Here is a 24,703-nt window from a genome sequence, read left to right as displayed (position 1 = left end):
TGGGCTGCATCGGGAGAGTGTGCCCGGGGCATCGCATTTGCATAAAGCAGCGAGGTCGAGAATGAGGATGAAGCTGACGATGACGATGACGAAGTCACCAACTTGTTAGCGGACGCTGGAATTTTTACTTGCATACATATGCAGAGATAATGCGCCGCCCATTGCCACCCAGTGGCCACGTCCTTGCCACCCCCACTGGCAACTGGCAACCTGCAACATCGCCCACCCACCCAAGCATGTCAGCGACAGTAGCCGTGGCAGTGGCAGTCTCAGGGGCTGGCAATGTCATGGCTGCGTGCGTGTCTAAGGGAGCAGAGCACATAAGTCCCAGAAATCCCAGCGAAACCGTGTCGTGTGCTTTGGGGGCATCTCGAGTGAACTACGGAACAGCAGGAGCAGGCAGCCTAACATAACCCATCGGAAGGTATCGCAAATATCAACACCATCTTTCCTCTTCGCTGTTCTACCCAAGTGGCAACGCTTCGAGTACACAGAAAAATTAAGAAGAGAAATACTTTCATAGGTAGTAATAACCCCTTCATTCAGATAGGACAATTTATCGCCTTCGCAACACTAGCTGTGTTTCGCTTGAATTTAATAAATGTTGCAACATTTTTTCACATCCAATTTATTGATAGATGTAGCTTGTAAATTAATATTCCACAACCTGTCAAACCAACCCAAAAAATAACGTCAAAATAACTAGTGTGCTAACATACACTAATCATAGAAAGTGTAACAGTGTTGAAATGTAATCAATTTTTGCCCGAATTTGAATGCGGTGGGGGGGGAGGGCGTACATACATTGCCACCGCCAGCATAGAAATATTCATTTTAAGTGAAATATGGTTTTCTTGTATGTTTCCCTCCGTATGGCTTGAGGTTACAGTCCAATACATGCTCACAGGTTCAGGGTATTTAGCATGCACGTTCCGGTGGTCCGCTCTTTATGCTGTGGGTGACCAGCGGCGCGGTGTGGGGGTGGGGTTGGGCGTCTCGCAGGCATGAATGCTGGCGTCCGCCACTATTCGGTGGGTGTATTTTTTGTAATAAGACATTCGGTTCTTGCGGGGATCTCGGAATACGTAATAATTTTCCACTCCCCGACACAATAGAAATATTCATTAAAGGAAAAGATGGTTTTTAGTAAGTCCTTCGCATCAATAGTTGTCTGATGAAAAAGGGTCCAATCAGTGCACAGAGTGTATATTACACCGCCAGCGTACCTTTAAACATTTAAATCGAAAGCAGGTTGAGAAGGATGTTCTAGCCATCCAGACATCGGGACTTGGATGACGATAGAATTTTGGCCGAGAATTTCTCAGACAGGCATCAGATAATGCCTGGCTATGGCCGCACGGGCGTTGACATATTTCCCTATTTATTACGAGAAATAAAAGTTTTCAAAAAACTTAATAATGTAATGTTAGGCGTTGAATCGGAAAAACAGGAATGGGCCAAATGGCACCGCCTTTTATACCATTTGACGTCGAGCACCGTCTGTCTGCTAGTGTGAGTGCATTGGTATTGGTACACCAACACGAGAACAGCTGATTGAAAGTATGAAATTCTCTGCCGCTGCAAATAAAAACTAGGGCATATTTCCCTCTCGCTCACTCTGCAAGCTTTTTAGATAATGTCAGAACTAGAGATGGACCATTTTTGCTTCCCAATCGGCTCGAAAAAAACACGACTTATCGTCATTATTCGCTCAAGGAACAAACGATACGTTTTTCCGTAATATTATTCGTAGGAACTACTACAAAATCACACACAAACAAATCACATTTCATTGATCAATTAAACTCTCGTCCCTATAACTCATCGTTATTGAATATATAGTGGCGTCGTTTTTAGAAGGAATTATAATACCTTTTTGAAAGTTGAAAATAAATAAAAATATTGTACCGTTTCCGTGCCGTGCTGGCTCGTGCCGATTAGTTTCCGTACATGCCCATCTCTAATTGGCACATCCAAGCAGCATATATTTCTCTCGCTCTCATGTAAGAGGGAGAGAAGAGAAATGATGGCTGTCGCTGCATGTGCGTGTTTCTAATTGTTCGCTTCCATTGAATTCAAAGCAGAGGCCTGGCCTAAGTTAGCAACAAAAATTCGTTCATTGCTTTATGGTTTACGTTTTTTGTCTTGGAAGCGTTCGACTCTTTCAATAGCCTGGAAATGGCCAAGGAGCAAGATTACGAGGAGTTGCGCGAACTGCTCCAGTCATGGGATGCTGCCGAGCTCCTCCCACACTTGCAAGGTGACTCACTGTGGAAATATGAGCTGGAGAGCAAGAGCAGAAAAACGACTTTGACTGCAATGCAATTTGTTCGCCTATTTCGCTATTTACAGAGGCAGCCATCAACGTGGACGAACTGCAGATGATGAAGCGACACCACCTGACCAAACTTCTGAGCAGCTTTCGTTTGGGCACGTGCATACGCTTCGAGCATCACCTGGAGCGCTGGCGCCAAGGCCTGAACGTTCCCCTCCAGGGCGTTCATGCAGAGACGCACTGCCAGGGTTGTCGGTGCGCGACAAGCCAACCCCAGTCTGACTGCGCCGGGGACAGTGGCAAGTCCGGTAATCTGCTGGCTGAGCTACTGCTACAATCCACCAGTCAACCTGAGTTGGAGCTAGACACCAACGCGAAGGAGCAGGGTGGCGGCGAGGAGAAGCAGAAGCCAGGTGCGGTTACAGTGCTCGGCATTCTAAAGGGCCACAGCCTAAGAGGCCAGTCGCTGCTCGATATCATGGGTCAGCAAGAGAAGCCCCTGGATGGAGTGCAGCGGCAGCTGCTCATCCAGCTGATTTGCAGCCACTATATAGACAATGATCTGCACCTGACGCTGACGCACAGCCACCAACTGGAGCGGGAGATCATGCAGCTCTTTCCCAAGGAACAGATGCACCATTACCGCACCGAGCGGCGTGGCAAGATCTATGTGCGGTTCACCAACATGAAGCGAAAAAAGAGGCACAACTCTTCCCACCAGTAGCCGAAGCGTAGGCGTCAGAGCACCGGAGAAGGAAAATCGTTTGAGAGACTATATTTGAGACTATAAACATCTTTATTGATTCGGAGATTAACAATATATGTGTGGATATTTGTAGATTGTGACCGGAGGGGTGGATATGTTACCCGGGCCAGAGCGAGTATTCGTAATCGTAAAGTCTAGTGAACATCTTTCAGTTTGCATCCTTCTCCTGCACATTGTCGTCCTCCGCCTTCCTCTCCTCAGCTTCCTCCGCATTCCCTTCGTCCCTAGTGTCCGCTGCTCCCTCATTTTGGGCGAGCTTCTCCGCCGGGAATGGCAAGGATCGCAGTCGCTGCACCATATCCTCGAGAGTTTCGGGAGCAACGCTTGCCGCCTGTTCCGCTGCCGATTCCTTGCCGGAGCCACGCTTCTTGGCCGCAACGTCCTGGCGAGAGGCGGCGCACAGCTGAGCCTGGGGCGTGCTCCTCGGCGGCTTCTTGGGTATGGCGCCCGTGGACTGCTGCTGGACGGCCTGCTGCGTGGCGGTTGTGGTGACGGTGACACAGCAGGCGGCACCCTCGGATTCGGCTGCCTCCTGCTCGGCCACAATCCGCGTGCTGGCTACGTTCCTGACGGCACTGGTCGCCTCCTCCGTGGGCAGGGTCTGCTCCACCAGTTCGGCCTCTTGCCGCCTGCTGGCTTCCCGCTCGGCCATGCGATTGATCATGGCCGTGCCCCGCTCCGAGGTGTTGCTCAGGCGTGCAATCAGCTCGTTGCCCTGCGCCTCCATCAAGCGGAGACGTTCGGCGCGATTCGCAGACACCCGCTCGATGTCCTCCAGTCGCTGTTCCACAGTCTGCGAGATGGCTGCAGCCGTGGGCTGCGGCTGCGGTTGCGGCTGCTGCTGTCGCTCGTGGAGTGTGTCCAATTTGCTGGCCAGACCCTCGCTGCGCTCCGAGTTCTTTGAGAGCTGTGCGAGCAGCTGCTGGCTCTCCAGTTCCAAACGCTGAAGGCGGGCGGCCCGGCGCGATGTGTAGGCCTCCTCGTCGGCGGTCAGAGGGGATGCCTCCGCCGTTTTGGCCGCAGTTGGAGCAGTCTCCTCTTCGGTGTTGCTCTCGAAGCTGGCTTCCCGACTGGGTGCGCGTCTGATGCGATCCAGGGACTTCTTCAGGTAGTGGCCCCGATCCGTGGTACGCCGGATGCGCGACATCAGCTGGCGCGACTCCTCCTCCAAGCGGCCCAGTCGCTCGGATCGCTTTCGCGTGTACTCCTCCTCGCGCGGCGTGAGGCTGCCCGTGGCCGGTGCGGAGCTGGCGCGCGTCATCCTCTCCAGGCGCTTGTTGTTGATGAACTCATCGAGGGGCACGGCATGCTGGGCGGGCGAGACCTCGTCCTGGAAGCGGCACAGCTGCACCTCGAGACGTTCGCGGTTGTCGGAGGTTTCCAGCACCTGCTGGATGAGCGATTTGCACTGCTCCTCCAGCTTCTGGATGCGACTCGCCGTGCCCGAGCTGGAGGCATCCTCCGCCTGGCCACGCTGTCTGCTGCGCGAGCTGTGCGGAATCTTGGGAATGGCTCCGCGTGAGCCCGAGCCCGAGCCCTCAGCCCCGTCCAGCTGGTCCTCGTCATCCTCCAATGTGTTTTCCATGGTCTCCCCACGCCAGCCGCAGGTGGGTGGGGCACTGTTCCAGCGGAGCACAATCTCCTCGCCCTCGTCTTCCGCCGAGCCGGAGCAGGCCAGAGCAGCGGCCGTGGCCGTGGCCGCCTGGCGTCCCGGCGAGGTACTCTGCATCCGCTTGATCTTGCGCGTGTGCTCGAACTGATCCCTCAAGTGCTTCCTGCGACAAGTGCCAGAAGTCGAGGGCGCCGTCACAGCCTCAGGCTCTGCTCCTGCTCCTGCCCCGGCTGGTTCCACTGCCCTTGCGGTGTCCCGCTCCTCGTCCGACTGCGGTCCCGAGTCGCTATATCCGCTCTCCGCCGAGTGGTTGGCATCCTCCAGCTTGCGGCGCGCAAACTCGCGCCGCCAGTCATCGCACTGCTCTTGGGTCTCCTCGTTCTTGGCCCTGGCCGCCGCCCACTTCCGGCGGCAGTACTCCAGCTCGTCCTTCAGCTCGCTGAGCAGGCGACGCTTCTGCTGCAGCTGGTAGCGCAGGATCTGCTCCTGGGTGTGCAGCTGCCGGTGCTGGCGCTGCATCTTGCCCACCAGATGCCACGTCTTCGTAAGCTCCAGACTGACGGCGCTCAGGCGCTTCTCCTGCTCGTTCAAGCGGTAGTCCAGATGACTGTTGAGGGTCTTCAAGCGGTTCGTTTCCTTCACTAGGGACTTCTTTTCCAGTATGAGGTCCTAAACGAGAGAGAGAGAGAGAGAGTTAGGGATAGAGATTAGATTGAGAAGTTTTTAAGTGCTCGACAGAGTCGGGGAGAACTTTCCAGTTAAATGAATTTCCCAAAAATATGCAACATGTTTTGTGCCCCAGAACCCAGCCCCAGCCCCAGCCCCAGTAAAACTGACCGATAAATTCAATTATGTGCACAACAACGGAACGCCCCACAGCCGCATCCCTCTGCCACATCGATGCTCGGACTCGACTCGGCTTGGCAGTACGTCAGCAATAATGAAGCAGGCTCGTCCTTGGCCTGGGCCTCGGCCTCGGTCTGCACTCCACACTAAATAAAGCGCTTAAGTGAATAATGCAAAACTTTGCAACAGCCACAGACAGAGAGCCTCGGACACGGACACGGACAGGCTGCTGCTGCTGCTGCCGCTGCTGCACTTCATCAGCAAACCGGATGCGACAACTAACAAGCCCGATTGTCCGCAGCACTCCAACAGAGAGAGAGAGAGAGCGAGAGAGTGCACGAGGAGGAGTAGGAAAAGCAGGACTCACCTTCAGTTTGATGTAGGTCTTGCTGACGCTTAGCTCCGCTGGCTTGCCACTAACCACCAACGCTGCCGCCTCCGCTTTGTGGCCCTCCCCTGGGGCAGCAGCAGCTGCAGCATTGGCGCCAGTAATGCCCCTGGGCGCACTGGCCAGGGACAGCTCCTCGGCGAACTGCACGCGCTCGATTTTGTGGTGACTCAAGAGCTCCATCAACACTTTCCAAACTTTTGGCAAGTTGCCAATGATTTCTTGGGCCGAGGCAACTTTGCCCATAATTTCGGGCTCATGGCATTTTAAGGAAGCCGCAACAGCACCCGCAGATCCACTCCTTCGCTTGCCACTGTGTTCTTTCCCCACCGGCTGGACACAGTCGGGCATGTCCATGTCCACGTCCACGCCATCAGCAGCAGTGTCAGCCTCAGCCTCAGCCACAGCCACAGCCAGAGCCTGAACGTGGGGTGTTGGCGTTGCACTGCGACTCTTGTCAGAGTCCTCGCCAGAGCCCCCCGAACCGGTGGCCTCCTCCACCAGCTCAAAGAGCAGCTTGGGCAGGGTGGCGCCATCGCTGCAGCTGCCCTCCGCCTGGGTCATCTGATTGAGCAGCTGGCGATTCTCCTCGAGCATTTGATTCAGGCGATCAATGTCCATATTGCTCTTGCCATTGAAGCCCATAATGAGCTGGCTGAAGAGCTGCAAAAGCAAGTAAATTTGATTTAATCCTCACACTTTTTGGGGCCAATCCTCGCTTACCATATTGACGGCTCCCACCTGCTCGTTGAGCGTGCGCTTCTCGTACTTTAGCTCGCCGCATTCCTCGCGCAGCTTGGACAGTTCCTCGTTGGCCGTTTCCACTTCTTTCAGCAGCGTCTGATTGCGCTCCTCAAAGTTCTTGGTTCTGTCCGAAGGAAGATTAATGAATGAGTAAAGAGAACTGCTTTTGGGGGCTGCTAGAAACCTACTTCTCCTGCTCGGCGATGAGTTCGTCCTTCTTGATGGAGATGAGACGCTGCAGATTCTCGTACTCGGCGGCGGCCACACGCTGTCGCTCCTCGTAGAGCTGCCGCAACTGCCGAATGTTGACCAGCTGGCGCTCGTACTCCTGCCGCAGATTGTTCGACATGATCTTCATCTCCCGCTCGCTGAACGAGTTCTCGATCTGCTCCAGTTTCATCTTGAGCTGTGGATCGGAAATACAAAGAAAGTTAGCATCGATTTTAGCTGAAATATTCCAGTGCTGAGCACTCACCTGTGCACACTGCTCCTCTTTGACGCTGAGCATCTGCTTGCAGCAGGAGATCACCTCCTTGAGGGTGCCCACCTGACGCTGCACCACCTCCACTTCGCCGCGCAGCGACAGATTCTCGGCATTGGCCTGTTGGAGTGCCAATTGAGCGTTGGCCAGCTCTATGTTGGCATGGCGACTGCGACTCGAGGGATTCTCATCGTCCGGATCGATCGCTGGCTGCTGCTGCTCCTTGCGCTGTTCTAGTGGCTCCTCTTGCGGCTCCTGCTCCTGTGGCTTCTCCTCCTCCTCGCCCTGATCCTTTCTCAAACGTCGATTATCTGCCTGTTCCCTGGCCAGATCTCTCCGCAGGCTGTTGATCTCATCGCGCAGATCCTGCACAGCAGTGAGGCGAGCCTCCCTTTTGGTGCGCAGCTCCTCCCTGAATTCCTCCAGGGTTTGCTCTCGCTTCGGGGACTCCTCCTTGCTGTCCATGACAATGGGTTTTTCCTGCACCACCCCACCAATTGGTTCCTTTTCGTCTGCTATTTTCAGTGGTACATCCGCAGCCTGCACAGCTTTCGTTGGCATTGGCATTGGTGCGGCCGCATTCGAGGGGGCCTGTTGCAGAATTAAATTCTCGTGCTCGATGTCATTCCACCAGGGCTCGTCATCCGGTGGCGCAGCTGCTCCTCCCACTCGTTGTTGCCGTTGCTGCGGCTGCTGCTGCACCTGCGACTCATCTGCAGGCGGTGTGGACTCTGCATTTCCCATAATATGCCCGAGAACAAAGGCCCCAACAACCCAAAGACTCTGGTATGCGAACGTTCTGTTGTGTTTACTTATGTTCTTGGCCTGGCAGGCGTGTTATTTACGATTCACTTTAATGCGACTTTGCCTCTGCAGAAGCAACCGAAGAGCAGCCGGATACAAAGAGGCTGCCCCGCCCTCTCACCGATCCACCGACGAACAGATATAGGTACACACCGATGCACAGACACAGATACAGATATAGTATGGGAGGTGTTGTGTCTGCTGCTTCGATCTTTCGATTTCGCAATTTTCTTATTGACTTTTACTTTTTTTTCCAACGCACCAAGCAGAAACTTTCGAGTGAGATTCTACTGGACACGCTGACTGTAGCGCTTTCAACTTTACCCAACAACTGAAAGTTACACGAACCGAATCAGTTTATCCGATTTTAAAGTAAATATCTAGTATACATATGGTTCAAGAAAAAATCTATATGTAGTGGGGGGGACTCTTGCGAGGCGTTGGAAAATTTCTCGAAATCTAATTTCTAGCCGTTGCGCGACGCGTCGAACGGAACTTTTCGCTTTGGCTTCTCGCTTAAAACTGAGCAAAACATCGAATAGATTTTTTCTATTTTTAAACAACCAACAAAGAGATCTCTCTCTCTCTCTCTCGCCGCACTCGGAAAATGCTCCAACGAATGTTTTGTTCTTGGGCGGAAAAACTATCTTCATGAGAGAATGCTCTCTCTCTCTTCCTCGAATTCCCTAACTATTGTGCCTATGTTATGCGCTCCGTTTAGATGCATTTTAATTGGGAAAATATGTCACATGAAGGTGTTTAAATTTAGACAGACGCGTCACAATCAAAAGATTATGACTAACAGGAACAATTTTAAGCAAAAACAGTTGCCACATCGCCATGACAGCCAGCATGACAATGAAGATCATAGCCAAGGGCTCTGCACAGATGGATTCGATGCGAAGAGGCTACAAGGTCATTGCTCCTTAGCTGATAACAATATTTAGGGTTTATTTTCTGATTGGAAATTGGAATGTTTATTGTGTGTTGTGTGTTGCTTCAATCAGTGGCCCACAAAGCTTAAATATTAAAATTATTGTTTAGAATTTAAACGGAAACTATAATTCCATTTAAATTGCATGAATCATGATTCCTATCATTCATGATTCTCTTTGATTTTGTTTGTGTATTACTTGTCAGTTTTATTGGCAGGCTCCACGGCAGGAGCCATGTCACGGGCCTGGGCGATGACGCGCGCCTTGTAATTCTGGCGGTTTTCCAGATAGACAGTATAGGCCTCGGCCTGGGCTGGGTCTTTGATGTTGGGCGAGTCCAGCAAATCCTGAATGCCCATTAGCACCTGCTTAATGGTAATGGATGGACGCCAGTCCTTCTCCTCATCCAGCAGCGAGAGGCAGACAGTGCCCGACGGATACACGTTGGGATGGAAGAGGGGTGGCTCGAATTTGCATTTCGGCGGAGTGCTCGGATACTCATCCTTGAAAGTCATGCGTAGCTTGTAGAGGCCACCCGCCCAGTCGGTGCCCTTCTTTCCGGGAATGGCGCACTCCCAAATCTTCAAGTTGAGGGTGCCATCGGGATTCTTGGCGGGACGAGCAACGAATCCGAAAGGATGGTCCTTGCGCCAGGCCTTACGTTCCTCGGACAAACGTATAGCTGCTATTCCAGACATATTCTAAGCCGGTTTCTTTTTCTGAAAAAAAAAAAAAAAAAAAACAAAAAAAGCTTAAATGTCACTAAAATATTTTCTGGTTGGTGGGACATACCTTTTAATTACTTTTTTTAAGTTGTGTATTAGTTTTACAGAAAATTCGGATATATTCCACCAATACTGACGTCTATAAGCAATTGATTTAGAAAAAAAAAAACAATTGCACCAAAAGATTATAAAATGTTGGAGTAAAATATGCGTTTTGCTTTAGGACATATTTACCTTGTAATTATTTAATCAATGTGCAGCAGTAAATGTTTCTTTTTCCAGTACTTATTCCAAATTTAAATAGATTTGGCAAAATAATTTTCACACTGACACGTCTCTAGCTGTAATGAAAATCAGAATGAACTTGAATCAATTCGAGATCTTGAAAAATCACACAGTTAACTAGATCTCTTTTTTTTCAACATGCTTACATATGTATGTATGAATATGTATGTATATGTGTGGGCACAAAAAAAAATTTACGAAAAGAGAAAACACGCCAATACTGACACTTTTATGCAACTGTTTTTTTTTTTTACCAAAGAACACAAAAGTTTTGCAAAAGAGTTTAAAATGTTGAAATTGGTGCTTTTTTTTTGTATTGGCGATTGGTTTTGGGACTTGTTTTTAGCTTGCAAATTATTTGACTAAACGTTTTGCAGCAGAAAATGCATATTCACCACTTTGTAGTTCACCAATTTTTGTAAACGTTTTGCAGCAGAAAACGCTTTTTCCAGTACAAAATCCAAATTGAAATTGAAATTTTTTTTCTCCTGAAAAATTATTTTCACACTGACACGTCTAGCTGTAAAAACAAATCAGAATTAACTTGAATCCATTCGCCATCTTGAAAAATCACACAGTTAACTAGATCTCTTTTTTTTGTGTCTCTACATATGACATACAAACATATGCATGTGCATATGTACATATGTATGTATGTATATAAAGGCACTAAGCAAAAAAAAATTCACGAAAAGACACACCAATAGGGACGCTTTTATGCGACTGATTTAACAGAGAATACAAAATTAACTAAAAGAAGTTAAAATGTTGGAGTAAAACATGCGATTGGTTTTGGGACATATTCTTAGCTTGCACTTATTTGATTAAACGTTTTGCAGCAGAAAATGCATATTTACCTTGTAATTCGCCACCTTGTAGTTCACCAATTGTTGTAATCGTTGTGCAGCAGAAAATGCTTTTTCCTAAATCCAAATTGAAATTTAATTTTTTTCTCCGGCAAAATAATTTTCACACTGACACGTCTAGCTGCAAAAACAAATCAGAGTGAACTTGAACCAATTCTGGAAAAATCACAAAGCTAACTAGATCACACACATACACGCACATTAAAAGCACCTACGAATATTTTTCTGGTGTTGCGATTTACCTTGTAATTATTTGACAAACCTTTTAATTAGCAAAAATGCTCTTTTCGGGTTTTATTTTAATTTGACTACACACGATTGATTTTACTTATCGCTCACAAATATTTCACACCTTGACAGGTCTAGCTGGAAGGGTGGCAGTTCGCCCGAATGAACTAGTTCTGCCACACACAAATGCAAAAAGTTCACCAACAGAAAAGCCTGCAGTGTGACCGAGAGAAATATATGCTCTAATTTTGATTTGCAGCGGCAGAGAATTTTCATACTTTGAATCAGCTGTACCACTAACCATACAGTATATACTGTATATACTGTATGGTTAGTGGCTGTACCAAGAAAAACCACCAACACAAGCAAAACTTAATCGTTGTGTTATTGCGTCTCGGTGCAATCTCTGTCTTGCAGAGTTAAGCGTGCTGCGACTGAATAAAATAGTCCCAAAACAATCAATCTTTATGTGCAAATACATACATACATATTTGAATCCCATTGCCAACGATTGGTAAGTACTCCACCAACTTTTGTCAGCTGCTTTTATTTTCGCAAAAGAGCACGAGTATTTATCCCCTGGGGCTCGATTAAACAATTGATGATGATTCTGAAGAGTGCGTGGCAGTGCAGTGCTTCTGCTTCCCTTTGCCTGCTAAGCAAACTTTTTTTGCGAAAAACTTGCAAATGAAAATGCATTTTGCAGCTGATTTTTGCGCTGGCTATGCCGTTTTTGCGTTCACATTTGAAAAGTGGGAAACACGCAGCAATGACTCCAAAGCGAACGGAACCAAAGGATGGGGGAACAGCACCCTAGCCTAGCCAAGTGGTGGAGTGCGGGGCAGGAGGCGGAGGAAGCACACATTTGGCAAAGTGTCGCCAGTGCGAGGGTGACAGGGTGACCAGGGTGCCACACTGCCACTGAATGAGAAGCGGAGCTCAGGCTTGAAAATGAAAATCAACAATGCAATTTGCCATGTTGCTCCTCTCCTCTCTCCGGCTGCTCCCGGCCTGTCCGCGGTCCGGTGTCGTCAGCGCAGACAAAGCGCCAGAAAGGAGCAAAAAAAAAAAATCCGGCTAAAAACTTGGAAGCGCATGGCAAAAGTTGTGCACAGCCACGCCAACACACACCCACACGCACGCAGCACACACGAAACAACAAACACAGCGCCAACTTTCACAGAGATTGCACCACGCAAATGTGCAACGAAAGTAGCAACGAAAGGACCCAAAGCAGCCAAGGACACACTGCCAGAGCAGAGCGCCGGCAAGAAAAAGTTCCAAGAAAATGTGCATTGTGTTCATTATAATGGAATAATAAACCGAACCGACTACTGGGCTCAGATTGAACGTCCTCTTCCTCCTCCTCCTCCTCCTCTTCCTGCTGCTGCTGCTACTGCTGCTGCTGCAACTCCTTGTTTTTCTTGTTGTTTCGTGTCTTTCTCAAGTTGCTGGCTGCCGTTTTCCTTTGGCTCCGGCCGAGTTAATAACCAAAAAGGAAGTTTCAGCTTCATTATCCTGACAGCCAGCCGCCCGCCCGCCCCCCATATGAGGCGATGTCATCTGGTGTCTCTGGTGGCCCCTGCGGTTAATTAGAGCAACTTTCTCCAGAAAGTCAAAGTTAATCCGAGCCTGCAGGACAATGTAGAGCATTGCTGCAGGCATCTTGTAGCATAGGAAACCCGTTTGAGCAGGGATAAGACCGCTCTCTACTTTCTCCAACCAGACCATGTTTCATTGTCAGTCCGTGTCGTTGCTGTCTCATTTGTGAAGCATTTCTATGCGAAGAAGTCAGCAGGAATCATGCATTAATAATGCAACAAGCTTGCGCATATTTTGCGGCTGACAATTCTTGCAAACAGCAGCCAAAGAAGCCGGAGCCGGTCGGTCACAATGGCAACAATGAAGCAAAGCAACTTCATTAGAGAAAGCAACACGTTGACAACACATCCGGCAGAAGTAGAGTCATTTCCGTAGACATGACTGCAAAGCAGTACATACAAATGAGCAGCGGGACTCACCGGATATCCAAGTAAACGTAAGTCACTTCAGGGACATCATAGTCTTCAAGATAATTGGACTTGTTCCTGTGCCACACACTCGAATTTAGTTTAAATTCACTGCGTAAACAAATCATTTTACGCGGGCACCCAATCAGCTGTTTACTTCAAGAAGTTGGCAGTCCCTGCAAAGTGATAAGCAACAGCGTTCATGGAACTAACACAAGTTCCGTCAAAGAGATGAGCAGCACCGTTCACTGATCTAGCATCAATTGAACCAATGTTAACAAGAGTCTTACAACAACTCTAATGTTTATGTATAACTAACTAGTTTAAATTACTTTAAAACCCATGATAAACTAACCAATATTGAGTTAGAAAATATTCATAAATTGTTAATTACAATTACAAGTTCCCGAATGAACCAAACCAGACTAGTTCGCTCGCTCACAGTTTATCTCCGACCCAAACAACACGTGCAACGGTCTGCGCTTTGGGTTTTTATTATTTTTGATTAATATTCTGAAAGAAACAAGCAAAATGCTGGAGGAAATGAAAACGAATCCTGTGCTGACAAATTCCCGGCCAGAATTCAAAGCGATACCCAAACAGCTGAACAAGGTAAGAGGCTGCTGTTGTATTCTTCCCCGCCTCTCACCGATTTGAATCTCCCCTGCAGCACTTGGCGAACCTTGGAGCCCCACATGTGGACTCGTTCGATGAGATGCTGACAGTGGGTCTGGACTTTCTGGCCAAGCACATGCCGCCCGTCCAGATGCAGAGCCCGGCCGGAGAGCGCATCTCGCTGAAGGTGGAGAACATTTGGATATCAAAGCCACAGGTGCCGGCGGATGTGATTGACGTGCGAACACGTGAAATTTATCCCACAGACTCGCGCCAGCTGCACGCCTCCTACTCGGGCCAATGCTCGGTGCGACTGGGATGGAGTGTCAATGGTCTGCAAAAGACGCCCATCAACATGGATCTGGGCGAGGTGCCGGTGATGCTGCGTTCAAAGGCCTGCAACCTGGGCAAGGGCTCGCCGGAGGAGATGGTAAAGCACGGCGAACACGACACCGAGTGGGGTGGGATCTTTGTGATACGTGGAAACGAGAAGATTGTCCGAATGCTGGTGCTCGTCAGGCGGAATCACCCCATCTGCGTGAAGCGTTCAACCTGGAAGGATCGTGGCCAGAACTTCAGTGAATTGGGCATAATGGTGCAGACGGTGCGTGACGATGAGAGCTCCTTCAGCAACGTTCTCCACTACCTCAACAATGGCACGGCCCGCTTCATGTTCTCGCACGTTAAGCGGCTGTCCTACGTCCCCGTTTGCCTCATCCTCAAGTGCTTGATGGACTACACGGACGAGGAGATCTACAAGAGGCTGGTGCAGGGCTACGAGGACGATCAGTACTACGTGTCCTCTGTCCAAACCATGCTCAGGGAAGTCCAGAACGAAGGTGTCTTCACCCACGCCCAGTGCAGGTCCTTCATTGGCACACTCTTCCGCTCCCGCTTCAACGTTGTGCCCGAGTGGCAGCCCGACGAGGACGTCACCGACTTTATTCTGCGGGAACGCATCTTGGTCCACCTGGACACCTACGAGGAGAAGTTCCAGCTGATTGTGTTCATGGTGCAGAAGCTCTTCCAGTGCGCCCAGGGCAAGCACAAGGTGGAGAACGTTGACTCGGCCATGATGCAGGAGGTGCTGCTCCCCGGGCATCTGTACCAGAAGTATCTGGGCGAGCGTATCGAGAACTGGGTCTCCATGGTGCGCCGCGTGCTCCAGAAGAAGCTCACCACGCCGGACAGCCTCCTCAGCAGCAGCATTCTGACACAGTCCATGCGCCAGGCTGGCGGCGTAGGCAAATCCATTGAATCCTTCCTGGCCACCGGCAACATAGCGAGCAACACGGGCCTCGGCCTCATGCAGAACAGCGGCCTGGTCATCATGGCCGAGAACATCAATCGCATGCGCTACATGTCCCACTTCCGGGCCATCCATCGTGGCTCCTACTTCACCACGATGCGCACCACAGAGGCCCGCCAACTGCTGCCCGATGCCTGGGGCTTCATCTGTCCCGTGCACACGCCCGATGGAACGCCCTGCGGTCTGCTCAATCACTTGACGCTGACCTGTGAGATATCCAAGCGACCAGATCCCAAGCTGGTGCAGGTGAGTAGAGGCGCCGCCATTTAAATGGAACATCATTTCATTCCTCCTCCGTTCCGTTTCAGGCCATTCCTACGAAGCTGATAGAAATGGGAATGCTGCCGCTGTCTAACCAAAGGAATCCCGATGCCAAGCTGTACGTGGTGCTCCTGGATGGCAAGCATCTGGGCCACATATTCCAGTCCGATGCCTGCAAGATAGTCGAGGATCTGCGCTACGAAAAGATAACCGGCTCGGTGCCGCAGATGATGGAAATTGGCTTTATTCCGTACAAGAAGAACGGCCAGTTTCCCGGCCTCTATCTGTCCACGGGTCCCGCACGCATGATGCGTCCCGTGTGGAACATGAAGTGGAAACAAGTCGAGTATATCGGCACCCTGGAGCAGCTGTACATGGAGATAGCCATCGACCCGAAGGAGATCTATCCCGACTTCACCACCCACCTGGAGCTGGCGAAGACGCACTTCATGAGCAACCTGGCGAACCTCATTCCCATGCCGGACTACAACCAGTCGCCCCGTAACATGTACCAGTGTCAGATGGGCAAGCAGACGATGGGCACGCCCTGCCTGAACTGGCCCAAGCAGGCGGCCAATAAGCTGTACCGCCTGCAGACACCCGGCACGCCGCTCTTCCGGCCCGTGCACTACGACAACATTCAGCTGGACGACTTTGCCATGGGCACCAATGCCATTGTGGCGGTCATCTCCTACACCGGCTACGACATGGAGGATGCCATGATCATCAACAAGTGCGCCTACGAGCGGGGCTTTGCCTACGGCAGCATCTACAAGTCCAAGTTCGTGCAGCTGCCGAAGAAGAGCAGCTACTTTGCCCGTCATCCGCACATGCCGGAGCTGGCCAAGTACCTGGACACGGACGGACTGCCGCATCCCGGCGCCAAGCTCACCTTCGGCTGCCCCCTGTACTGTTACTTTGACGGCGAGGTGGCCACCTACAAGGTGGAGAAGATGGACGAGAAGGAGGAATGTTTTGTGGACAGCATCCGGCAGTTGGGCAGCTTCGAGCTCGCGCCCAAGAAGAACGTGTGCATTACGCTGAGGGTGCCACGTCCGGCCACAATTGGCGACAAGTTTGCCTCGCGGGCTGGACAGAAGGGCATCTGCTCGCAGAAGTATCCCGCCGAGGATCTGCCCTTCACGGAATCGGGCATGATACCCGACATTGTGTTCAATCCCCACGGCTTCCCCTCCCGTATGACAATCGCCATGATGATCGAGACGATGGCCGGCAAGAGCGCGGCCGTCCATGGCGACGTCTACGATGCCACGCCCTTCCGCTTCTCGGAGAAGAACACGGCCATCGATTACTTTGGCAAGATGCTGGAGAGCGGCGGCTACAACTACTATGGCACGGAGCGCCTGTACTCGGGCGTGGACGGGCGCGAGATGACGGCGGACATCTTCTTTGGCGTGGTGCACTATCAGCGGCTGCGGCACATGGTCTTTGACAAGTGGCAAGTGCGCTCCACGGGCACCGTCGAGGCCCGAACCCAGCAGCCCATCAAGGGACGCAAGCGAGGCGGTGGTGTGCGTTTCGGAGAGATGGAGCGCGACGCTCTGATATCCCATGGAGCCGCCTTCCTGCTGCAGGATCGGCTCTTCCACAACTCGGACAAGACGCACACGCTGGTGTGCCACAAGTGCGGCTCCATTCTGTCGCCACTGCAGCAAATTGTGAAGCGGAATGAGCGCGGGGGTCTGTCCTCCAAGCCGCAGACGTGTCGCCTGTGCGGGGACAGCAGTTCGGTGTCCATGATCGAAATTCCCTTCTCCTTCAAGTTCCTGGTCACCGAGCTGAGTTCGGTGAACATCAATGCGAGATTCAAGCTAAACATGATATGAGACGCGCGCCCAACATATTGTTACAGCTAGACTTTAGATCATATGTATCCCGTTTTTAATACGTAATACTTATCTCCCCCATTAAAGTTGACAAGAAATCAACCAATCAAAAGTTGTTTGCTGATTAACTAATTATTCGGATATTAAATCTGCTCTAAATGGATCGTATTTAATGCTCAAAATTTGTGGGGATTTCTAGGGGTCTATTGCAAAAATATGAACAATCCATTTTAGATAATGTCAGATAACTTTTATGAATTTGTTTGGGAATTTTTAAAGGAAGAGAGAACTAAGAGCTAAGCCTCATTTATTCCCACACTTTTATCGCTCCTATGGGGATATATGATAATTATTTAGTTTAAGTTGTTGCTGAGTAGTCCTCATGCCCATGCCTAGAATTGGAAATACAAAAAAAATTGAATTTCAAATAAGTTTGGTTGTTGATTCATTCCACATGCTCGCTATGATTTTCAGAGCTGTTCTATAAGTATATTCAGACTCTGGTTAGTTCATACAAAAAATATTTATTGCCACTTCCCACAGCCATGCCAGCGCATATCCAATTCCAATGAACCCTGCTCTCTGAGTGGTTTCAATTTATATTTATTTATTTATTTAAATACATATTTGTTTACGTTTACAGATAAATTCCTGCATTTGCTATATGTAGTTTTTTTGGTTGTTGTTGTTGTTGTTGTGGTTTTCATAGTCGCTTTATCTGTGTGGTGTCTGTCTGTTGGATTGTGTGTGTGTGTGTCTGTGTGTGTGTGTGTTGGTTGGTTGTTCCATGGAATTGTTGTGGAATTTTTGTGTAACAATTTAACTATTGCACTTTATAGAAAACACGCACGCACGGTATCCACGCAGGGCATGCAAATCAGATGAAAACGAGAGTCTGAGAGGAGTCTAGTTGGTATACATAATATGGGACGGGGGGGCGTATGGGGGATATAAGTGTGGGGTTGAGGGGCGACAGTTGACAATTGCCATTATCGATCGGTATTTCAGTATTCAGTATCTATATAATGTATATTTAGTTTACAATTCTTTGTTCTTCTTTGCTTCTCGGCCTCTGCCACTGCAACAGATATTATGGCTTCGCTTGCTGTATCTGCATCGGGATTAGTTTTTAATACTTGGTGCTATATAAATCGCACCCGCCACGCACCCACCATGGATGGGTGTACCGGAGGCGGCACAACATGTAGTTTTTCTTTTTTGTTTATCAGTTATCTATGGTACACATACGAAACGAAATAATACACACAGGATCAATCGAAAAATTCTTCTATAAGTATATGTATAATATTTTGTTTGTTTTGTTTTGTTTTGCTTTGTTTTTTGTTTTGAATGTTTCTTTTTTGGATTTTCGTTTCGTGTCCGAATTTTCGTTAAATCTTTTTTTGCTCAACAATGGTTTACTCAATCAAAAAAGTATCTGCCTCTTCGTCCTCTAATTATTTGTCTATTATTTAATGAGATTTCCATCCAATGATCCATCTGATCCACCTGATCCGCCTTGATCCGCCGTTACTCTTGCATCCGCGATCGGGATCTCTCAATCAAAAAACACTAAACATGAAATTTCGTTAATGCAATTGCAATAATCAATATGTATAAATATTTAGATAACGATTTGCATATTTGTCATTTGCATTCTTTATATGTATCTTTTATAATTCCGCTGCTGCAAGCTTTATATCTTTCATCGTTTTTGTTTTCTGTTTTTTGTTTTTGTTTTGTTTTTATTACAACGACGTATATACTAGGTATATGTATGTGGTTTTTTGTATGAATGTTCATGTATATATATAGTTTATATATAATGTGTGTGTGTGTGTGTATAGTATGGTATATAATATCCAATTGCTACTGCCTCCAAAAGATGCAACAATATATAATGTTTGTCATACACTTTTAAACATAATCTAATTATGTCTCTTTCGTTTCTTTCTTTCCTACTATGAACTTTTGAGCTTAACATTTACAAAGAATTCTGATGCGGATTCTGTGATTCGGGATACAGGTTTAGGTTTAGGTATAGGTATAGGTATAGATATAGGACTTAGGAGTGGATTATACAAAAAAGAATATACGCATGGGGTACAAAAAGAGAGTACTGCCAGCAAGAGGTAAAGTCGAGGCCCTCTTGCTGCTGCTGCTGCTGAAGAAGAAGACTGACTGACAAAAGGTACGTGTGAAGAGAAGAGAAGTGCTGCTGTGGTTGGTAGGTAGTTAGGTCGGTCATGGGAGTGGCGGCGGCGTACATAACTAAAGGGCATCGACATCTCGTTCAGCTGCTGCTGGCTGCTTTGATATTTCTCTAGGTGATTAGGATTGTGCATTGTAAAGTGGTTTTTGCCGTAGCGTAGCTCTCCTCCTTCTCCCCCCCTCGGACAACGCTTCTGTCCCATGATTGTGTGGCTTAAAACTGATCTGCCAACAGATCGCAAATCTCTCGTGTCACCGTCTCCTTGCTGGCTCGCACAGTCAATCGGAACATCTAATAAAAAAACAGCAAGCAAAGAAATACAAATTAGTTTTGGCAGCAAGTCAAAGTGGCTTGGGTCTTACCTGTGCCTGCTTATTCGGCTCTAGTCGCATCAGGCAGCCCACCTGCTGTGATTGCGTGTGTATAATGCCCGCACAGACCATATTATCGGGATTGGGATCCACCGAATCGAGCAGCTGCATGCCAAAGCCCATCAGCTTATTCCGTGCCCCAGGCAGATCCAGCGGCTGTGCGGCCTTGAACACTTTCTGTGATCGCTGTTGTTCCCTACAAAAGAAGTTATCCATATTAAGCATTGCAATCATTCAGTCGGCAGAGTGGCGGCGCAGTGTAGTTACCCGCTTAGGTTCTTCCATCGGGCAAAGAAGGACTCGGCATTCATTTCGGTTGGCTCGAAGAACTTGTTCACGCTCAGCGGCAGCTTAATGCTGAACTTTTGCTGGGTGCCGTTGTAGCGGAAACTGATCTCAATGGTTGGCGCATCGGCATAGTCCTCGATGCACTCCGCCGTGAGCAGCTGTTGGATTTGTGCGCCGGCCTCCAGGGTCGGCTCCACACCCTTCATCTGTACGTTCAGCTTGAGCGTCTCCTCGGCAGACCATTGCAGCACGGGATTGAAGTTCTAAACGAGCCGAAAATTAAACAAAAATTATTATAAAAATCTGCAGGCAGAGGGGATTGCTGCTGGACAGAGTTGGACACTTACCGAGAGGGGCACCTGTGTCTTGTTGCCATAGAAGAGGCCCAGCCGTCCCAGGTTCTGTCTGAATTCGCTCTTCACGCCAATCTGCAGCATCTCGTTCTCGAAGAGCACGCCATTGTTCTTGAACAAGAACTTCTTGGTGTTGTAGACGGCACTGGAGTTGTTGTTGCTGCCGTATATGTCGCCCAGGACATCGATGAGGGTGCTGTTGCTATTGCTTCCCACGTTGTTGGCCGGCGGCGTGCTCAGGCCGAGCAGATCCGTGTTGGCATTGCTGTTGTTCAGTTTGCTGTGTGAGTTGTTCACGTGCACGTTGTTCTGGATGACCGAGCCGGAGGTCGGAGCGGGGCTCTTCGACTCCCGGATCTCGTTCTCTGGCACCCGACCGGGCTTCTTCTTCTTGAGCACGGCCAGAATGGAGCTCTCGCGCTCTGGGAACGAGGGCATCTCCTCGAGTACAGTGGCCAGCACATCCGTGGAGGCCACAATGCTCAGCTGCAGATACTCGCTGGCACGCTGCTGCAGCTCCGCGTCGGCCGAACGCAGATTGCTGTGTTGCCTGAACACGTCCTGGATGTTGGTGCGGATCTCCGGGAACAGATTGATGAACTTGATGTAGGTGGACAGGAGCAGGGCCCGCGTCATGGGCGAGCACAGATGGTACTTGGAGTGCAGCAGCTTAAACTGCACGAGCGGTGCCGAGCGCGAGTCTCCGGCGATCAGATTGCCAAACTCCCCCAGGATGTAGCCGCCCACCTTGACCATATTCTCGTGACAGGCCGGTGCCTGCAGGGCCTCGAACACGGTCTTGGCCGCATAGCCCTGCACCTCCTCGCGATTGATGACGATCTGGATGACGCGGTACCAGACCTCCTCCGACACATAGTCGCCAGCAATGCGTATGAGATTGAGGATCACGTCCACGTACCTGCCAATGGATAGAGTTAGGAAAGGGATTCTACAGCAGAGTTTCTGCGTCGGGGTCTTACCAGGTGTAATCCGTGGCGTATTTCTCGGCAAGAATGGCCACCTTGAGCACCATCTCCTCGCGTATGGAGTAGTCGGCCGTCTCCAGGTAGTTGAGCATCTCCTGGACAATTTCCTCGGCATTGCCGCGATCGCACATGGCGTACAGCAGATCGACGGCCATTTGGCGCACGGAAACATCCTTCTCCATCTTCATGGAGAGTATGACCACCTCCTGGTGCTTCTTGACCTCCTCGTGGGAGAACTCCGAGGTGGCCAAATGGCACATCGACTCGAGGGCCAGGTAGCGCAAGTTCGTCTCCCGATTGCTGAGGAACTGGCCCAACTGGTTGCAGGCGCGCACCAGCAGATTGGGCTCGCTGTCGCTGTGAATGATCAGATTGATGGCCTCAAACAGGACGGCATTCTTGGCGTTCGAATGCTGCACCTTCTTGCTCTTGGGCGGCTCCTGCGCCTTGTTGAGGATCGTCTCGAGGGTCTCGTTGAGGCGTGCCCGAACGCCCGCCTCCTCGGTCACCGGATTGTAGTTCTGCAGCAGCCGCAGCAGCTTCACGGACAGCCAGGGTGCCGGCACAAAGTAGTACGTGTAATCCTGCAAATCTGTGTAGCTAGCAGTCACGATCCTCGAGAGCCGCGACACGGCCAGATTCACGCAGCCCTTGTACTCGTCCGGATTGCGCTTGACCAAGGCGTCAATCAGCGATGTGGCGGCCGTCACCACGCCCATGTGCTGGTCATTAAGCAAGTGAATGATGCGCGAGGTCCACTCGCCGCCGGGTATAATATCGGGCGAGGAACGGAACAGCCGCAGCAGGCACAATGCGGCCGACTGCTTCACCACGTCCATGGTGTCCCCGGAAACGAGCAGCTTGGGTATTTCATTCGAAAAGGACTCGGCCATGTCCCGGCTACCAATGTTGGCGATGCACTGCAGCGCCAGGTTCACGTGCACCGGATTGCGCGACTGCAAGTCATTCTTGATCGACTGAATGATGAGGCGGATCAAATCGCTGTTTGTGTTCACCAGCACCGAAATGAATAAATATCCCTAAAAATGGAGAAAGTAAAAAAATTACTGGAATGCCTCTTTTGGGGGGATCCTCTGGGGTTATCATCCCACTTACGATCTGCTTCTCTGAGTATTTGTTGGAGGACAGCAGATTGACCGCCTCCATGTGGCCAAAGTCAATGTCATGGCCCAGCAGAAAGATGAATAGCAGCTTGCAGACATATTTCTTCTTCTGGTAGCCATCCAGAGTTTTGTCTCCTTTAAATTTGCTTCGTATGTTGGCCAACTCCTTGTTTATGCGTTTGACCTCCGCTTCTTTGCTTTTACCTGGAGACAGACAGGAGCAAGAAAATGAAAGGTAAGTGGGTCAAGGTCATAAAAGGAGAATCTCAGCAGCAGCAGCAGCAGCAGCAGGCGTAAGCTCAGCTTTCTTTTCTACCATATCAGAAGACATATGATCGATTAATGGAGAGTGATTGATGTGTGTGTGTGTGTGTGTGACTCTCACTCTCAGAAGCTCTCTTCCTCCGCTCTCTCTCACTGTGTGTGTGTCGCTTTGTGGTCACATAGGCGCCAATTAGTACCAGTCACCAAAAGTGGAGAGACTCTTGGAGACCCTATGCTGTGTGTGGTGTGGAGAGAGGAAACCAGTAACGGCAGCATGACGATAATGCGGACAGAGTTACGGAGCAAACAAACAACAATTGTCGGCACTCTGCACTCATACACAATAAAAATATGTATATATCTGTATGTGTATGTGTGTGTATTGCTCCTCTCAGTAATTGATCAAGAAATGGCGCTGATTCCGCCCCTATGAATGAATTTGGATAAGAAAAGCTAGCTGGCCTGGCTGCTGCCCTGCCTGGCTCTGCTCACTGATAAATTAAATGTAAATGCAAGGCAATTTACTGGAGAGGAGAGTTTATTTTTATATATTTTTGTTGTTTGTTACTTACAGTTTCTTATATCGGATATAAACACTGCCAGGCCTCTCATGCCATCCCCCCGCACCGGCGCCATTGTAGTTAGCTTGTTAATTTTCGCTGGTTTTATGCAAACTGGGGGGCGCAAGAAATTTCTGCCTGGGAGGCGGCCGAGTCTCGAGACGCTCTTATCGGCTCGAACTCGACGACAGCAGCAACAACAACGAAAGCGACAACGACGACGACGGAGTGGGGCACTTTATTTGCTTGCAAACAAAATAGCCGCTTCTTTCGCTCAGTGTAGTTCCGCCGTTCTGTAGAAATTCTTCGTCAGACCAGACCTGTTGGAGAGTCACATATTAGGAAAGGGGGCTCTGATCAGTGGGAGGGAGGGGGTGTATCGAAAAAACAAAAAAGAATTGCTTGCAAATCATTTATCGTAATATGAACCCTGACATTTGAGGGCTTTCCGCGAGTGGTAAGTGGGTAGAGGGAGATGGAATGATGCCCGCCCCGCTGTCGATGCCGCCCCCGCGCACTTTTGGCAAGCACTCTTGCAACTTTGGCACTGCCACAACAGCAGAGCAGCAGCAACACAACTGATAAAGATTCAGACTCAGAGAGCTTCACCAATGATGAGATGACCTCGGGACCGCACTTTTTATCGCCTGCCTGCACTCCCGAACCGAGAACGTTTGCGTTTGCATTTATTTTGGGGGAACTGCGACCACCGAAACCACCGGCTTCTGGCTTCTAGCTTCTGATCCGTTTTGGGGCTCTTTGTTGCCTGCCTTTGTGCACTTGTTCGCTTTCACGTCACGTCACTTTTCACATTTTTTTTCTTCGCGAGATGACGAAGTCGTTTTATTGGCACAAACCGAAACAAACATTAATGGGCGTATGTGTTTTTCCATGGGGCTTTGGCTGCTTACTTTTTATGCTTAAATACGTACACACGATCCCGATGAGAGGCGGCCCGCAGTGAAAAATTTTTGGTTTTGGTTGCTGGGCTGGCTGGCGTTGGTTGTGCTGGAATTTTGTATTAGTTGGCTCCGTTTCGGGCTTGGGCTCTCTCACGGCTTCGTTTTTTCTGGGTGTTGGCTGCGGAATGTTTGTCGCGATTACTCGGCTTTATGTAACTCCACCTGGTTGGCGATTTACTTTGATATTTGCTGCTTTTTTGTTGTAAACTATTGCCAAATGCAGAGCAAATCACTAAAACGAAAATTTCTATTGATTTTTCTTCTCTCTCTGCCTCGGACTGGAGCCACCTAGCGGGCGCAAGTGTCCAGAATAGTGTGGCAAAACGCCAAAATACCGCAAATACCGACGAAGAGCAGCCAGGGCTGCAGATACGAATCGCCGTGACGTCACACATTCAAATGTTAATTGTTTTTTATGGGAGTTTCTGGAACATTTTTATTGGAAATTTAATTGAGGTGAAGTAGTTATGTTTGAGAAAAATCGCAACATATTTGTTGCATGCAACCATCTGAGCTAATAACTTGAATATTCACTATTTGGCAGCACTACATTTCTGACGTCATGTGTGGAGTGAAGAAAAAGCCGC

General features: G+C 49.5%; 5 protein-coding genes across 8 annotated transcripts; 2 read left to right on the top strand and 3 right to left on the bottom strand.

Annotated features, from left to right (window-relative positions):
* Positions 1 to 1,996: 1,996 nt before the first annotated feature.
* On the top strand, positions 1,997 to 3,180 carry LOC111075004. The gene is made up of 2 exons (XM_022368046.2): positions 1,997 to 2,260; positions 2,353 to 3,180. Exons 1-2 carry the CDS (start codon positions 2,179 to 2,181, stop codon positions 2,997 to 2,999), a joined length of 729 nt encoding a protein of 242 aa, XP_022223738.2. The 5' UTR covers positions 1,997 to 2,178; the 3' UTR covers positions 3,000 to 3,180.
* On the bottom strand, positions 3,053 to 8,425 carry LOC111075003 (plectin). The gene is made up of 5 exons (XM_022368044.2): positions 7,107 to 8,425; positions 6,820 to 7,037; positions 6,611 to 6,755; positions 5,867 to 6,550; positions 3,053 to 5,322 (listed from the first exon to the last, which is right to left on the bottom strand). Exons 1-5 carry the CDS (start codon positions 7,854 to 7,856, stop codon positions 3,190 to 3,192), a joined length of 3,930 nt encoding a protein of 1,309 aa, XP_022223736.2. The 5' UTR covers positions 7,857 to 8,425; the 3' UTR covers positions 3,053 to 3,189.
* Positions 8,426 to 8,842: 417 nt separating this feature from the next.
* LOC111075013 (SUMO-conjugating enzyme UBC9) lies at positions 8,843 to 10,842 on the bottom strand. 3 transcript variants are annotated; one of them, XM_022368056.2, is made up of 4 exons: positions 10,719 to 10,842; positions 9,811 to 9,917; positions 9,644 to 9,715; positions 8,843 to 9,570 (listed from the first exon to the last, which is right to left on the bottom strand). In XM_022368056.2, exon 4 carries the CDS (start codon positions 9,547 to 9,549, stop codon positions 9,046 to 9,048), a length of 504 nt encoding a protein of 167 aa, XP_022223748.1. In that variant the 5' UTR covers positions 9,550 to 9,570; positions 9,644 to 9,715; positions 9,811 to 9,917; positions 10,719 to 10,842; the 3' UTR covers positions 8,843 to 9,045. The 3 variants fall into 3 exon arrangements, with proteins under 3 accessions (XP_022223748.1, XP_022223749.1, XP_022223750.1); XM_022368057.2 differs by lacking the exon at positions 10,719 to 10,842 and adding an exon at positions 10,257 to 10,376; XM_022368058.2 differs by lacking the exon at positions 10,719 to 10,842 and adding an exon at positions 10,260 to 10,376.
* Positions 10,843 to 11,298: 456 nt separating this feature from the next.
* Positions 11,299 to 17,243, top strand: LOC111075009 (DNA-directed RNA polymerase I subunit RPA2). Its single transcript, XM_022368050.2, has 4 exons — positions 11,299 to 11,469; positions 13,368 to 13,576; positions 13,635 to 15,134; positions 15,197 to 17,243. Exons 2-4 carry the CDS (start codon positions 13,496 to 13,498, stop codon positions 16,994 to 16,996), a joined length of 3,381 nt encoding a protein of 1,126 aa, XP_022223742.2. The 5' UTR covers positions 11,299 to 11,469; positions 13,368 to 13,495; the 3' UTR covers positions 16,997 to 17,243.
* A 1,537-nt stretch (positions 17,244 to 18,780) lies between these two features.
* On the bottom strand, positions 18,781 to 24,407 carry LOC111075010 (AP-2 complex subunit alpha). Of its 2 annotated transcripts, none has more exons than XM_022368052.2 (8): positions 24,066 to 24,407; positions 23,167 to 23,474; positions 22,323 to 22,534; positions 21,201 to 22,246; positions 20,215 to 21,139; positions 19,847 to 20,130; positions 19,571 to 19,775; positions 18,781 to 19,499 (listed from the first exon to the last, which is right to left on the bottom strand). In XM_022368052.2, exons 2-8 carry the CDS (start codon positions 23,228 to 23,230, stop codon positions 19,422 to 19,424), a joined length of 2,814 nt encoding a protein of 937 aa, XP_022223744.1. In that variant the 5' UTR covers positions 23,231 to 23,474; positions 24,066 to 24,407; the 3' UTR covers positions 18,781 to 19,421. The 2 variants fall into 2 exon arrangements, with proteins under 2 accessions (XP_022223744.1, XP_022223745.1); XM_022368053.2 differs by having other exon boundaries at positions 24,087 to 24,407.
* Between the last annotated feature and the right edge of the window lie 296 nt (positions 24,408 to 24,703).

This window comes from Drosophila obscura, unplaced genomic scaffold (genome assembly GCF_018151105.1).
Source record: "Drosophila obscura isolate BZ-5 IFL unplaced genomic scaffold, ASM1815110v1 contig_37, whole genome shotgun sequence".
NCBI classification, from domain to species: domain Eukaryota; kingdom Metazoa; phylum Arthropoda; class Insecta; order Diptera; family Drosophilidae; genus Drosophila; species Drosophila obscura.
This window is presented reverse-complemented; position numbering and strand designations above follow the sequence as displayed.

What these genes read in the sequence shown, in the direction of transcription:
- LOC111075013 (XM_022368056.2), bottom strand. Translation starts at nt 9,549, where the DNA reads ATGTCTGGAATAGCAGCTATACGTTTGTCCGAGGAACGTAAGGCCTGG.
- LOC111075010 (XM_022368052.2), bottom strand. Translation starts at nt 23,230, where the DNA reads ATGGCGCCGGTGCGGGGGGATGGCATGAGAGGCCTGGCAGTGTTTATA. An exon ending in AATACTCAGAGAAGCAGATC is followed by an intron (nt 22,247 to 22,322) that starts GTAAGTGGGATG and finishes CTCCATTTTTAG; the next exon opens with GGATATTTATTCATTTCGGT. An exon ending in CGATGGAAGAACCTAAGCGG is followed by an intron (nt 19,776 to 19,846) that starts GTAACTACACTG and finishes CTTCTTTTGTAG; the next exon opens with GGAACAACAGCGATCACAGA.
- LOC111075004 (XM_022368046.2), top strand. Translation starts at nt 2,179, where the DNA reads ATGGCCAAGGAGCAAGATTACGAGGAGTTGCGCGAACTGCTCCAGTCA. An exon ending in GCTCCTCCCACACTTGCAAG is followed by an intron (nt 2,261 to 2,352) that starts GTGACTCACTGT and finishes CGCTATTTACAG; the next exon opens with AGGCAGCCATCAACGTGGAC.
- LOC111075003 (XM_022368044.2), bottom strand. Translation starts at nt 7,856, where the DNA reads ATGGGAAATGCAGAGTCCACACCGCCTGCAGATGAGTCGCAGGTGCAG. An exon ending in AAGAGGAGCAGTGTGCACAG is followed by an intron (nt 7,038 to 7,106) that starts GTGAGTGCTCAG and finishes TCCGATCCACAG; the next exon opens with CTCAAGATGAAACTGGAGCA. An exon ending in AGACCTACATCAAACTGAAG is followed by an intron (nt 5,323 to 5,866) that starts GTGAGTCCTGCT and finishes TCTCTCGTTTAG; the next exon opens with GACCTCATACTGGAAAAGAA.
- LOC111075009 (XM_022368050.2), top strand. Translation starts at nt 13,496, where the DNA reads ATGCTGGAGGAAATGAAAACGAATCCTGTGCTGACAAATTCCCGGCCA. An exon ending in TACCCAAACAGCTGAACAAG is followed by an intron (nt 13,577 to 13,634) that starts GTAAGAGGCTGC and finishes TCTCCCCTGCAG; the next exon opens with CACTTGGCGAACCTTGGAGC. An exon ending in CAGATCCCAAGCTGGTGCAG is followed by an intron (nt 15,135 to 15,196) that starts GTGAGTAGAGGC and finishes GTTCCGTTTCAG; the next exon opens with GCCATTCCTACGAAGCTGAT.